A 15,461-nucleotide genomic window follows, 5' to 3' on the forward strand; every position below is an offset into this window, starting at 1 on the left:
GTCCGGCTATCAGTCGGCACCGCGGCGGACTCACAGAGCCACAAAAGGTCAGTTTGAACCTTTTCCCTCAAGCTGTGCCATCCCCCTTATTCACCCCAGTTCTTTCCCACAGAACTAATCCGCTCTCAGCTGTTTTCCTGTAGTGGAGTCGAATTCCTCTCAGTCCCCCCCCCCCCTCCCCCACCACCACAAACACTGGCCTCTGTGGTGCAGACTACTGTGACATATTAATAAAGATCCATTTGAAAAGGAAGTCATCGCCGCCGCTTTAATCCCGATCGATCTTTCACCTTGTTCCAACTAACTCGCTTGGGGGGGGGTGGGGATCTCATCCATTCGGGCAAAATCCAACTCCCGTCTCCACAAAAGCGGGATTGTAATTGTGCGGATTAGCGGGATGGGGATATTCAGTCGAGCCTTTATCAACAAGGTTACATGGTGCTCACATGGAGAAGAAAGAAACTGGGGAATGAATGCTTAATGGCAGCTGATTCTGAAAAGGGATTTAGGGTTAGATGGCAGGTTTGGCTCTGCTCACTCTGATTCATGTATTATATTCACGCGTCTCTTCACCTTCTAATTCCCCCTAACTCACACGGACGTTGGATGAAATCTCTCAATGAAGTGGCCTTGTGTTGGGAATCAAACCCAATGAATTGTGTTACCACAGCGTGTTTTTGTACGCGAGCGCGTTGGGTTTATTAATGTGTGGATTTTAAAAGGGTTCATACTCACAATAAAGGTATGAAGCATGTGTGGGGCGCGCATGATTCATGCCAGAGGTCTCGCACCCGCACAGCGCTTATAAATCTGCTTCCCACTTTGGCCACAATCTCCCTTTTCACAGCTACTCTATATCCTGAACGGCCACGGAGGCGTAACATGGCACTGCTTGTTTCTCTCCGGCTAACCCCCGAGCTTTTAGACACAGGCTCGATTTACGCGTGACGACGCCTCAGTGACTGCGGCCCGCTTTCCCTCGGCCCTCGTGCCCCTCGGAGTCCGAGTCGTATCTCAGCCCTTAAGGCCCCGGCCTGCCCCGTTTAGCTTTTGATTTCCTCTCGTGCTTAAAGTTCAGATCAATTTATTCATGTGTTACCCGGGACAATCAGAGCCATGTGTGTTTGCGAGGATGTGGTCTGGAGACGGGGGTTATATGGGATTTGGACTTGGAGCGCTCACTTGGGGTAAAGGCAGATATTAAAACACCGGGGTGTAAAGTAAATGGCTGTTATTACTGAGCCGTGACGGGAGGGAATCATGGGGGGATTGGTTTCTGAGGTGTAAAATCGGGGTCATCGGGACAGAGGATCGTAAAATTACATTTGTGCATGAAGAAATGCATGATTTGGCTCCATTGTGCACTGCGGACAAAGCTATTCTGGTTTATTCATATTCCCTTTTGCCTCTAGACCCCAGATTCATCAACGTGCATTTGATCCCGGAGAGCGACAACCCTGAAGATGACAAGATCTTCCTGTTCTTCAAGGAGAACGCCATGGACGGAGAGCACACCGGGAAAGCCACCATCGCCAGGATAGGACAACTGTGTAAGGTAACAACACACACACAGCAAGATCCTATCCAAGATTGCTGCCTCTTACAGAAATGATGGCGTGAATGCTTACAGAAACATGTTGTTACAGAACGATATGGGAGGTCACAGGAGTCTGGTGAACAAGTGGACCACTTTCCTCAAGGCCCGGCTCATGTGCTCAGTGCCCGGGGTCAACGGCATTGATACGCACTTCGACGAACTACGTAAGCTTGTGTTCTTTATTCGCGTGTGGAGAAAAGGATTCTTTTCAAAAAGCTTCCGCCTCACCCGCTCTTTATTTTCTGTTTCCAGAGGACGTGTTTCTCATGAGTTCTAAGGACCCGAAGAATCCAGTCATCTACGCCGTATTCACCACATCCAGGTACAACCCCCGTCCAGATCCTTTCACGACGACCTTCATTATCTGTGTGCGAGGGCTCGAATTCTCAGTTAGACACAGATGCTGGTAGTGTCATATTTGTTTTGTTGATTTGTTGCTAGGAGACTGGAAGGAGCTGATATGTATTCAATGTGCAAACAGTCCTGGACGAGTTATTTCCTCTGTGTTTGAAAAAGACACACACACACACACACACACACACACACACACACACACACACACGCTTCATATTTCCTTTCAAAGATTCTTCCTTTCACATCTTTCATCCAATCCCTTTATCTGCTATTTCCTAACCGTTTTAAATGACGCATGAAACTGTGAGCGACCAAGTGTGCCCCTGCCGAATTCCCAGACAGTACCCCCCCCCCCTTCCCATAATCCACTTACAGGTGTCTTATGGTTGCTTTCCCCCCAAACCCTTGAGATTGCTTTTAGCCGATTCCCAATCCCTCGCTACCTGTCTCCTTTTTTCTTTCTCCATCCATCGAAACCTTGGCAGGGGCTCGTAGGGAAATCAGATTATGGGGCGGGAGGCAGCGAGAGAAACACGAGAGTCCCTCAGCGGGAAGGCTCGTCTCTCCCCTGGCCGCCGCCCCAGCTCTGAATGGGGTTTTCAAAGGCCCGGGTGTGGCGCTATTGAAGCGTGCGGAGGGGGCGAAGGCGCGGGCCCAGCCAGATAAGTGAGTTGAAATGGCACAGATGGCGGCACTTATCATGATGATGATGAATTTGCATATGGGAAGGAGGAGGCGATATTGTGTCCAGTGGTGTCTGTGAAGCGCTTTGAGCGGAGGACAAGCGCCATCAATCACTGCTCATAATAAAAACCGGTGGCTGGATGAATAGAATGGCGGCGCGGGCAAACGCGTACTGACAGTCGCCTTGCATCAGCAAACCCGTCTGGCCTTTCTCAGCCTTCTGGAACGTATTCTGACCGAAAAGGTTGGGCGGGCGTACACCTACACATGGGAGCTCGCCCCGACTCACACACACACACACACACACACACACACACGCTTTAAAATTCAATTACAGGGCATTGAGGAATTAGAGGAGTTTAATTGGTTTTCTAAGTGGCCGGTTTTCAGAGATGAATAGACCAGAGATTCAGAGGGACCAGCTTTTAATATCACTGCTTAATGAGGCACAAAGAAGCTGCCACTGACAGATCAATGTTGGATTGTGTCCCTCCCTACTCGTGTGTGTGTGTGTGTGTGTGTGTGTTTGCGTGTGTTTGTGGGGTGGATCGACTTTGTGTGCCTCTCTCTCTGAAGCTGTGTGTATCTGCACAAACACATGTTCACCCTTCTTCTTAAGCACGGACATATGAGTGTCTGTTTTTTGCCCTGGAGTTAATTGAATTTCTCTGTAATTAACGTTTTCAAATGCTAATCCATTCATCTTCCGTGCTTTGGTGAGTAGTGTGTGTGTTTGTGTGTCTGTGTGTGTGTGTCAGCCACATCCTTAATTAGTTTGAGACGACTTCCCATTGCAGTCAGCGAGACAAAGGATGTCCCCAAATCTTAGCCAAGCATTTGTTTCCTGCAAACGCATCAGATATGCCAACAAAATCCGTCTTCTTAAAAGTGTCCCTTAGAATGATGATGAGATTACTTTTGAAGATCTATTATCTAGCTAATCTGTAAAATCATGTAACAGATCTCCTCAAACGTGGTCAGAGGTTAATGGGCCTACAATGCTCAGTGCAAAAAGCGAGCTCACAATCCTACGTACGTCTCCGCATGAATATTTCAATAATTCTTGAGAAAAACATATCTTGGATTGTTCACATGGAATTTATGAGTCACCGCTCAAATCACTGTCTTCTGGACGACCCGGGACAGAGCAGAAATTGAAATGAAACCCACATAATTTCCCCTCTTTTGCATGATTGATTGACCTTGTCTACGTCCGACTTGTGTCTGGCTAGCGAGAGCAAAATCCGCCCATCTGGCTAACGGGCAAAAAAACACTCGCAAAAAAACATTGGAGGGAGATTTCAAATATGCTCCGATCCAGGTCTCCCATTTTTTTGGTGGAGTGCCCACATTCCTGTCTGCTCTCAAGATGCTGGAAACAATCACAGAGGATTTCCAGTCTGTCATTCCCGTACTTAGGTAATGACAACCTTGCTCCCCCTCCGTCTTTGTGCGATGAAGGGTCATTTTGTTGTCTTTCTTCGGGATTTCACAAGCTCCTAATCCCCGTCTTGTCAACAATCACCTATTAATCCCCTTTGGTCCTGTGTGTCATCTTTCTTCATATCACCGCCCTCCCATTCCTCCCTATCTTCAACTTATTCTCTTTTCCTTTTCTCTCTGTTTTCCTTCGCAGTAACATCTTTAAAGGCTCCGCGGTGTGTATGTACAACATGGCCGACATAAGGAGGGTGTTCCTGGGCCCCTACGCCCACAGAGATGGACCCACCTACCAGTGGGTTCCCTTCCAAGGGAGGGTGCCCTACCCTCGTCCTGGAACTGTGAGTTTCCACATGAACCGTCCAAAAAAACAGTAGATTCACAATCAGAAAACATTTCCTCGGAAACTAAACACACAGCTTCACATTCTTTTTGCCGTCTTTCTCAGTGTCCCAGTAAAACCTTCGGAGGTTTCGACTCCACCAAAGACCTTCCCGATGACGTCATCACCTTCGCCCGTGGCCACCCGGCCATGTTCAACCCGGTGCTCCCGATAGGGGGGCGTCCCATCATGGTGAGGACAGATGTGGACTACCAGTTCTCCCAGCTGGTGGTGGACAGAGTGGAGGCAGAGGACGGACAGTACGACGTCATGTTTATCGGCACAGGTACGCACCTTTTACTTTTAAATTACTGAAAGCAGTCACAGTAACTTGGTATTTATCGTTGATGTCATCATTCTTGACCAATTCTTCTCAAAGATATTCAGTTTAAACTAGTTTCAGACAAAACAACTTTGCGAAATATATTTTTTACAGTGAAGCAAATATACTAACAGAGAGCAGCAGCTACAGATTGGGACGTTAATATGAATTGCATCATTAACAAGCAACTACACACAGATGTTGTCAGAATAGGCTTTAATATACACAAACTGTTTGTCCTTCAGATATGGGAACAGTGCTGAAGGTGGTGACGATCCCCAGAGAGAGCTGGCACGACCTGGAGGAGGTGGTGCTGGAGGAGATGACGGTCTTCAGGGTACGACTTTGAACATAATGCGAAAAACAATGTATGATGGATAAAAATAGGCACAAATGTGGTGTTTAACAGGCTGTGTTTGTTTTGTACAGGAACCCACTACCATTACTGCCATGGAGCTGTCCACCAAGCAGGTAAAAACATGTTTGAACACGTTATATATTACACAAAAGTTGTTGACAAGGAAACAAGCCCAAGAGAAACAAAGAAGTAAGAACTTATGGGCCTTAAAGCAAACACTGCTATCCAGAAAAAACAAAGATATCTAATGTGCCTACGGAGAAACCAACCCGCAAACGCTTTCTTTTCACGAGAGCATTTCCAGCAGAGCCACACAGGAGCACTCAAGTTTTAAATCCTTGGTTTTTTTCTTTGGCTCCCACAGCAACAGCTGTACCTTGGCTCGTCCCTGGGTGTATCGCAGATGTCTCTCCACCGTTGCGATGTGTATGGGAAAGCTTGCGCCGAGTGCTGCTTGGCCCGGGACCCGTACTGCGCCTGGGACGGCACCGAATGCTCAAGATACTTCCCCACCGCCAAGAGGTAGGAGGCACACACGCTCGCACATTAATCGCTTCTCGTCAGCCATTATTTGTGAGTTAACGCAGGGTTCGCCGAGCTCGTACGACTCTTCTCAGCAACATCCGGCCTTTTGCGTTAGCGCCTTCTCACGCAGTCACACCTGGGAGCTATCAGTACACCTGCAGCGGGCTGTTGCAATTGGCTCTAAAGACTTTTGCTCAAGGGCAATTTCAACACACAACCTGGTGCTGCAACCTCAGACCTCCACTCGCCCATTAGCAAGTGCACCCATATCCAAGAAATCTTCCCGGATACGGGGCAAAGCATCTACACGTGGAAGTAATCTGGAATAGGAATATTACACAGGCCCAAAATACGGTCATTAAACACACTCAGGGTAAGGACGCTTTCCAAGAGGTAGAATTCAGCAGCCTGGGTTATAACTCCTGTCAGTAACAGTTGCTGTGAGTTGTGAACCCTTCAACTTACAGCAAAGAGGATACCACCGACGTGAAGACAGACACATACACACACACACACACACACACACACACACACACACACACACACACACACACACAAACACACACACACACACACACACACTCTCTCTAAATTATAGCCAACAGGAGCTGTCTGACCGCTTCACCCTGCAGCCAGGAGGTATGAACATACACACCCTCAAATTACCCTCTGCTGTATCCAGCGGGATTAGGCCGACCACGACAGCCCTCACACACACACACACGTGCGCACACACACACACACACACACACACCCCTGCGTCTCATGCATCCGCAACTTCTCACACCAGCAGAAAGAGGCCAGTGGTTAAACGCCACCTTGGCAGCGTTACAGGCGAGGTGGCACACCCCATGGTTAAGGGCCAGGCACCGGCTCCCTCTCCTTCTCCCTCGCCCAGAATGGGAACCAGATGCCCGGCCCCGCACGTGCTCAGACGGCCAAAAAGACAGGAATGTTGGGTCAGGAAATGTACGGAGGAGGGACCTTGTGTGTGAGAAAGAGACAGAGATGAGTTTCCAAATATGTATGGCATAGGAAAGTAAGGAAGTAAGGAGGGGAGGAGGGAGGAAGCCATATTCTTCATGCAGGATTCACACACACACACACACACACACACATGGGCCATTTCACTTCATCTGTTTCTTTTTCAACTACAATGGTTCCCGTCTTTATTTCCTCCTTAAGAGCCGTTACCTCACCTTTGGCTTACCCCTCCTCTCCACAGCTTCCATCAGAATCTTTAAACCATGGCAGCTAAAAACAGGGAGGATACATTGGCAGTTTGGTTGACGTGAGTAAAGCCCAAGCTGAAAAAAAAGCCCAATGACACAGGGGACTCTCACGTCAGGAGGACAAAGAGTTGTGCCTTCTTTTTTGCAAGGAATTTCAAGGGCGAAACTAAATCGCTTGTGTTTCATAATCAGGACTCATCAGAAAGCAATGAGGCTCGGCTGTTTTACTGCCCCTGCAGGTTTATGTTGCTAATATTCTGCCAGGGTTTGGATTTTTATATTTTTTCACCCATGTGATGTTACAGTAGAGTAAAGGTTGAGTAAATACACGTTTTCTGTCCCTTTCAATGAAAAGGAGGCCGCATGTGGAGTTGCACTGGGCAACATTGCCCCCTAGTGGTTGCTGCTGAACATCACAGCGAGCAGAACATGTGACAAGTGCATTTCTGCTCTATCCAGTTGAGGATGTGTTGAATTACCAGTGGCTTTATCTGTTATTACTGTGTCCCCAGGCGAACCAGGCGACAGGACATCAGGAACGGAGACCCTCTCTCCCAGTGCTCAGACCTCCAGCATCACGGTACGTCATGACTTCACACACCCACGCTCCCCTCCTCTTTGACACACAAACACACACACTTGTCTTAATCTGCACTCACTGTGTGTGTTTCGGTTTTGAGCAGACGACGCTGACGGCACAGGAGGAAGAGTGGAGGACAGGAGTGTGTTCGGTGTGGAGAACAGCAGCATGTTCCTGGAGTGCAGCCCCAAGTCCCAGAGGGCGCTCATCTACTGGCAGCTGCAGAAGATCAACGACGACCGAAAGCAAGAGGTAGGAAATGTGTGAACCTCAACTGGGTGACACAGCCCACTTCTGAAGATAGTGTCCATATTATCTACTCCATGCTGATTAGAACACCTTTCCTGTTCTATTACTTTTTTACAGTCTATGATCCTATTGACCTTTAACCTTTGTGACCTAGAAGTAGTTTAGATTGAGTTTTCAGCCTTAATGATATAAGAACATTTGGATCGTGCCTATATTTGTGTGATCAGACGTTCAGGGTGAGTTGTTTTAGGAAACAGGAGAGATTAAAAAACAATTGCAGCCAGGTTGGACTTTTTTTTACTGGATGGCCCAAATTCTTCAACACAGTGTTCCCATTAGAATAAATGCTGTCGCAGCAGTTTTTCATGCATTTCATTCTGTGTGTTTCAGATCAAGCTGGATGACAGAGTTCTTCGTACCGACCAGGGTCTGCTCATCCGCAGCCTCGCCCAGTCCGACACAGGAGTCTACCACTGCCAGGCCATCGAGCACGGCTTCATTCAGCCCCTTCTCCGCCTCAACCTCCAGGTCATCCCCTCACAGAAACTGAGCGACATCCTCCCAGGAATACCCGGTGCTGGAGGAGGCGGCGTGGGTCAGTCCCCGAAGCATAGGGTGTGGTACCGAGATTTCCTCTCTCTGCTGGACCACCCGGACCTCAACAGCGTGGAGGAGTTCTGCGATCGAGTTTGGAAGAAAGAGCGCAAACAGAAGAAGGTGAAGGCGCCAAACGGTAACAATCCGGGTAAATCCGACGGCGCTGCGTTAAGGCCTAAAGCTACAGCTCCCAATGCTCAGAGGCAGCAGGCCAATCCATCGCAGAGCAGGCTGTGGCTTCAGGCCGGAGCTCCGACGGTGGAAGGGCCAGCGCGGGGCCAGAACGCCCAGAAAGGTCCAACAAATCCGGGCACGGTGAGCGGCCAGGCGACAAGGAGCAACCCGAAGACGCAAAACAGCCAGAAGGGGCAGGGCGGCCTGGCGGGCTCACAAGCGGCGGGGGGACAGCGGGCGAACAGCCAGCACGCCGCCAAGTGGAGACGGATGCAGGAAAACAAGAAGGGACGCAACAGGAGGACCCACGAGCTTCAAAGACCTCCGCGTAGTGTTTGAGACGAAGCGCAGAGACGCACACACGCAACCAGATCTACACACACAAGCACAAAACCCATGCATCCACACATACTGTCAACACACAAACACGTTCTCGAGAGTGTTTGTCCAGTGTATGATTCAGTGACCTCTCCATGACAAGAACAAAACCACACGCATCAGACACACCGTTTAAGTAGAAGCACACACAAGTACCGCTCTCATTCAAAGACTCAAGCGCACATAACCTTGGAGGAGGAGGATGAACGGAGGATGGAGAGACTGGAAAATACTGTAAATGTGTGAGCATGTGGCTGGTTGCCTTGGAGACTGTCTGGCGGACAGTTCAACCTCCTGTACATAAGCTACTAAGATAAGCCGGGGACAGAGAAACGTCGACTGAGGTGCTCGTCGGTGAAGCAGATGGACTTGATACGCTGAGAGGACAGTGGCGTAGACGTTAATAAGACGCACGGACATTTACGGAAGCGGATGCGATGTTCTCCGACCTGCTTCCCTCTTTGACCTGAGCATGTGAACTGAAAGATAGCGTAAACAGACTCTTATTTTGAAAGGACTGCTTGAGGACAAAACAATCCTTTCTGTCTCGTCCGTTCGAACTACAGCGCCCCCCCGCGGGAGGAAAAGGGAGGCGTGCAGTTCACCGCGAGGTGTGCACAGCTTTGCACCGGTGGCCCACTCGTTATAAACATGCAAAAACTGCAAAGTCATGCAGAGAAAGTGCTTCGTCGCAACCCGCTCCACCCGAGGCATCGTGCATGTTGTCGTCAATCATTGTTTTAATAAGCTAGTTATTTTATGGAGGTTTTTTTTTACTCCCTCCCTGAAAAATGTTACTTTTATATTTTCTTTCCTTTCCAAACCAGTGGTTCTATTTTTTTTTTTTCTGCAAAAAATTACGAGCAACATAGCCGCCTCATCGTGCATTATCTCCCCCCCCCCTTCCCGCCTCTGAGGATCCTGTGTGACTTATTACGTAAAAAGCCAGTCGGAGATAGACTGCCACTTGTTTTCTGTGTACATATATACAACAAACGTAACTCTGTGTATATACAGTACATATACAGTACGAGAACACCACTTGATAATTATTTATTGCTCATTGTTTTGTGAAAGGGTTGCATTTATTTTTGATATTATGGTATTTCTGGCTCATCAGTACATTGGAGAAACAACGGCAGCGGCATCTACGTGAACTTTGACGGACCAACTGAGCGAAACCACATCACAGAGGGTTTGAAAGTGACTCGAGTACAAAGGGGGTTTGCGTCATTAACCGAATCCCGTCGAACATAAGCACAATTTAGTCTCTTTTTGCCATAACCGATGATTTTTTATATCACGTTTTCCTTTACCCCACATCCACCCGACATGTCGTCCATGCATCGAGTCGCCATGATGTGTAAGATACTTCCCCGAATCTGAGAAAAACCTTAGCTGTGAATCTCTGTAAGAAATAGTGGAGAAAAGTGTAAACTCTAGTCTGAGGAGAAGACACCTTATTACTGCATGTGAATGCTACCTACAGTAAGTGCATCTTTTTTAATCGTCTCTCTTTCTGTGTTTTGTGTGAGAGGTAAAGTTCCCTTAAAAGCAAAGTGTGAATTGTACTTTTGCCAAAACAGTGATTAATAGCGATCCGAGACACTCGTCCGAAATCCAACCTCCTTAATCTCCGAATTCAACGATGGTAACCCCCCCTCCCCCTTGTCTTCCTTAACCCCTCAATACACGACAAGAGTATAAAGTGTCAATGCAATAAATTCGAGCGGATAGCGTTCTGTACCGACACTCCAAAAGGTCGGTGTGTCCCTGATTCGGGTCTCTCCCTCAGAGTTAGTAACAAGCGAGAGAGCTGAGAGTTTCCGCTGCTGTAACACGGCTCTTTCTGGCATGCGTTCAGTTGTCTAAATAAACATCTCCGTTACAAAAAAAGTACAAGTTTTGCTCTTTTTATTTCACTTGCAAACTTTCTGCCCTGAGCCGGTCTCACACGCTCCTGGTTCTGTACCATCTGTGCTTCTCCTGCTGGGACGAGTTGAAACGCTGCAGAAACTTGAGATGGTTCCGTTTTTATCGTGCTGCAAGAATCCATTCACGTTTATTGTCCTGTGCTGGAGGCAGACATCCCACAGATGGTTATTTCGAAAGAACTCAGACCAACCTCATCCACCTGAGAATAAACAGAAAAACTGCTCAGATGGGCTCATAGCTCTCGGCTGCTCTTGATGAATATTTAATGTCATTTGCAAAAGGTTTTTTTTTCTTTCTTCACAGGAGATATTTTATACTCGGGGCAGGAGAAGAACACATGTTAGTTAAAACACCAACATTCGGTTTGTTCAGTCAGGAAGCATCAACAACACCAGGAACCTGAAAGTGCATCAGATAAACGGAATTCAGCCTTTGTTGATATTTACCTCGACTAAGGAGGTTATGTTTTCACCCCGACTGTTTATTTGTCTGATTGAAAGCAACATCACCTAAAAAAAACACCTGACAGATTATAAACGAAACCTGGTGAAATGATGTAGCTTGAGTCAGGAAAGAACATATTCAATATTGGTGTGAATGCAGATCCGAGGGCACATCCAGGAATATATTTGTTGTGATATAGACTGTTTTTCAACATGTTCCTTATAATTTAATGGATCTTGATGAAAAGAATCAGACATGTTTAGGGGACTGATATTTATGAGCGTGTGGGCAGTTTGGTGCACATCCAAATAAAAGTGTGGATCTGTTGAATTCTGTCAATGATCTCACAATATTAACGACAATGAAAATAGAAATTCGTTTGTCCTGAATCGCCCCAGATTTTAATGGGTTCCTTCTTGGCCAAAATCACATCCTCCCAGCAAGTTTCATGGAAATCCACTCTGTAGTTTCTGCCTTATCCTGCTGAGAAACAAACAAATTGTCAGAGGTGAAAGCTAGAATTATAGTTTAAGTTATAGAGTATGATGATTCTCCTGTCCGGCCACTAGAGGGTGCTGTTGGCTCGCTACCTGTGCGGCCTTGCTTCCTGTCAGAGCCAATCCGAGGCCTCAAGGCTGCAGCATCAGAACATGCACTGTGTCCTTTTTTCTTTTTTTTACAGGAATCTCTTGCCTCCACACTCAGACAAAAAAATCTCTTAAAGCGAAATTTACTCGCTTCCTGGTTGGTCCTGTTGCCATGGCGACTGTCCTTGAATGTCCTGTGTTCCTTGCACGCTCGGTGTGTACGAGTGTGTGTCAGTCTGATGCACGATGAAGAAAGGAGCTGTCCTGACCATTATGGTGGAGGAGGGTGTTATCGCTGTCTGCACTGCTCTTCTCCTCTCGTCTACTCACAGACACAAATCATGTTTGCATCAACATTTCATATTTCAGACATTTTATTTTTCACTCAGCAACAAACAGGATATAAAGAGAATTCATAAAGGCTCATTCATTCATCACAGTGTCCCTCAGCTTTTAAAAATCTGGGACATTGTGTCCGATGAAGGAAACATATTTGTGAAATTTTAAGAGCAACAAAAAACAACATCTTTATGTCACAATTAATCAGAAGCTTCTTGAATCTCATTCAGAAGTCTTTCCCAGAGAATTTCTCATTATAGAAGAATTCTTTGCTTCGGGGAGATGTGAATTATTGAAAACACTCCTGCGCACTCTCTTACCTGCAGTGATTTGTTTTTTGTGACATCTCAGTGCTAGAGGTTCATCAGGTTAATGAAGAAAATTTGTATTTTATTCTTAAGAATGTGCAAATGATTTTGACCTTTGAGACTTTAATCTTGAATAACATTGTTTTACCCTTGTAACAAATAAGCAAATCCCTTATATTCTCTATTGAGCTGCTGATCAAGGGAGGTAGGGGAAACACAGTGGATCCAAATCTCTGGTGGGAAAGTGATCCTAGATTTTGGGACACCGCTACACAAGGACGTACAATTTGCAGTATTATATATATCTGTGTTTGGTGCAGAGCAAAATTAAGAGTTTCCAAAGTCCAATTCGAATTTTCTTGGTTGAAAAAACATTATGACAACCAAAAAAACTAAACAGAAACTCTGCTGATAAAGAGTTATTTTTCTTTTATCACTCTTCTCAAACTGTTTTTTAATCTGACACGAAATTAACTTTTCATTTGCAGTTGGTCAGATAATATTTCATCTCAAACTTTAAAATTAAAGACACAAACTAATTTATTGCATTGAAATTAAATCAATATTTCAGTGCATACTAAAATTGGAATTAAATGAAGAAGCCAGCTCACATCTCAGAGGACATCAGTCAGTGTGTGTGTGTGTGTGTGTGTGTCCCTGTGTGTGTGTCTCTGTGTGTGTCTTTGTGTATCTGTGTGTGTGTCACGACTCTTCATCTTCGGCTCCCTTCAGCAGTTTGCAGCTCTGACTCATTCCTTCCTGCCCCACAGCGAGCTCGGGGGATTGTGGGAAATGAAGTCCGTGGGCAAGGAGAGATGTGATTTGGTTCAGTGGGAGGATAAACTCGGCCTCTGTCTTCTTTTCAAAGTGTCATCTCTTTCCCCCGCGGCTGCTGTTGAAACACGTGTGAAGCTCTGACCTGTTCGCCTGCTGTTTGCCACACGTGCACAGATCCACGCACTTTACATACAGTACATGTGCTCCACTGTACTGAGTGTCGCACTAATCATCAAGTGATGCCATAACGAGGAACCCTGCAGGTGAGTGGCAGCTGCAGGAAGAAGAAACCATGGCAACTCGGGGGGGGTTGATAAAGAGCAGCTCTCCTTGAGATGGATGACATTTTCCATCAAGACTGAAGAGCAGAGAGAGTTCTACAGGTGCAGCGTTGTGTGCTTATACCTCCACGATGAAAACACTCACTGCAGTAGAGGACATGTAAGCACAACACGTGGTATCATCTCATTTTGTCCACCATCCATTTCAGTATCACACAATGGAAGCAACCATGTTTTTCTTTTCTCCTGCTTTGTTATTGGGCCTTTACAGTTAATTCAGAATCAGAATGAATTAACTGCCTTATTGAATACAATAAAAATACAAATGATATAATTGCCCTTGACCTTTGACTCTAGGCCACTTAAATCTATTCAGTTCATCGTTGAGTTGAATTGAACATTTGTTCCAAATTTGAAAGAATTCCCTCAAGGTGTTCTGGACATATCATGTTCACAATGTGGGACGTATACATGGACGGACAACCCAAAGTCATAAAGCCTGCGTCCACCGGGTGTCGCCACTGTAGAAACATAAAAAGTTGATATTACCCTTTTCATTGTATCAACAATATTTGTTAAGGTCTTATATATAAATTATTATATGAGTTGAAAATTTAGTCCATTACATTTCAACCCATGTATTTATTTGGACTTGATAACATCTAGTTTTCATATACCAGCCACAAACTGTGACCAAGAGTCTCCCTGCTCCTATATTCCTTGGGGGTGGGGGTGGGGTTGGGGGGGGTCTCACTGTACGTGCAGTGCATTCTGGGAGAGCGGTTTCCACGTCTGTCGTTAAGAAGCCGTGTGATTTATGGCTGCGATCCCACCTCCTCAACACTGAGCTACAAGGCCGGGAGTCGTAAACAGAGACGCCTCACACAGCTGCACGCGTGTGTGGGGACAGATGTGAAGTGGCTCAGACACACACACACACACAGACACACACACACACACACACACACACACACACACACACACACACACACACACACACACACACACACCTCATACACTCCCCATCCTCTGATTGCTTGGGATTGATGAGGTGATCAATGACCTGTCGGCGGCTGAAGAGGACACTGATTCACAACGTGCTGCCGTTCGAGGACTTGGTAAATCCACAAGGACTCGTGCAGCTCCCTGGTCCAAACAAAGCAGAGGACATAGAATTTTATTAAAGCTGAGTTTCTGGAAAAGGTCCCGGGCTTGTAGAGGTATCTTGGCTCCGGAGGAAAATTCAATGTCTTTGTGTTTTTATATGTCGTCAGTGTGACTCATCCTTGTGTTGTTTTTTGGGGGCTGAGCTCCTGGGACCCACCACTTCGACGTCACCGGCTGTGACGCACCACCTTCACAACAGGTGTGTGTTGTAAATTATTCATGAGCCGGGGGGGGGGGGGGAGATATTCAAATCCACATCCTCCCTTTATAAAACGTGTGTGTGTGTGTGTGTTTTGTTGAGTTTTTTTCTTTTTTTTTCTGAGGTACTATACTCCTCTTCTATTACTGATGAATCAGCCCATTAAATCCTGGAGCAGTTTCTAGTTTTAGTATCAGTCAGTTACTGCATCAAGTTGAGTCACAAAACATGTTGAAAACCACATTAAACAAACAACATATAAGGTTTTAAGTCAGAGTGTAATTTTTGTGTCTCCGTCGTTTTAAACACAAGCTTCTACTTTTTTATATTGTCCTCCAGTGGTGTGTTTTCACAACTGACAGCAGCTTGTGGCCTCTTTCAAAAAAGACAAAGACAAAATGTCTTCACAGGAACTCAGAACTTCCAAGAGACATCAGAGGAACTGTCACACAATCCAAGTTATCTCTGGGAGGATCTGTGATTAATCCCTTTTTCTTTACTGGGGCTGTAGTGTGATATGTAAGTGAATTTAGGGTATCCCAAAATATTCTG

General features: G+C 46.3%; 1 protein-coding gene across 1 annotated transcript in view; it reads left to right on the plus strand.

The window, feature by feature from the left end:
* Window positions 1–10,753, plus strand: part of sema3aa (sema domain, immunoglobulin domain (Ig), short basic domain, secreted, (semaphorin) 3Aa) — a 31,319-nt gene extending 20,566 nt beyond the window's left edge. The window contains exons 7-17 of the mRNA XM_061078390.1: window positions 1,413–1,555; window positions 1,647–1,761; window positions 1,850–1,919; window positions 4,272–4,416; window positions 4,524–4,743; window positions 5,025–5,116; window positions 5,209–5,250; window positions 5,502–5,659; window positions 7,407–7,474; window positions 7,578–7,726; window positions 8,114–10,753. Coding sequence (XP_060934373.1) covers window positions 1,413–1,555; window positions 1,647–1,761; window positions 1,850–1,919; window positions 4,272–4,416; window positions 4,524–4,743; window positions 5,025–5,116; window positions 5,209–5,250; window positions 5,502–5,659; window positions 7,407–7,474; window positions 7,578–7,726; window positions 8,114–8,833 — 1,922 coding nt within the window. The 3' untranslated portion in view covers window positions 8,834–10,753. The remainder of the gene's footprint in view (window positions 1–1,412; window positions 1,556–1,646; window positions 1,762–1,849; window positions 1,920–4,271; window positions 4,417–4,523; window positions 4,744–5,024; window positions 5,117–5,208; window positions 5,251–5,501; window positions 5,660–7,406; window positions 7,475–7,577; window positions 7,727–8,113) is intronic.
* The last annotated feature ends 4,708 nt before the right edge of the window (window positions 10,754–15,461 follow it).

Source organism: Limanda limanda, chromosome 1, assembly GCF_963576545.1.
Source record: "Limanda limanda chromosome 1, fLimLim1.1, whole genome shotgun sequence".
Lineage (NCBI taxonomy): Eukaryota > Metazoa > Chordata > Actinopteri > Pleuronectiformes > Pleuronectidae > Limanda > Limanda limanda.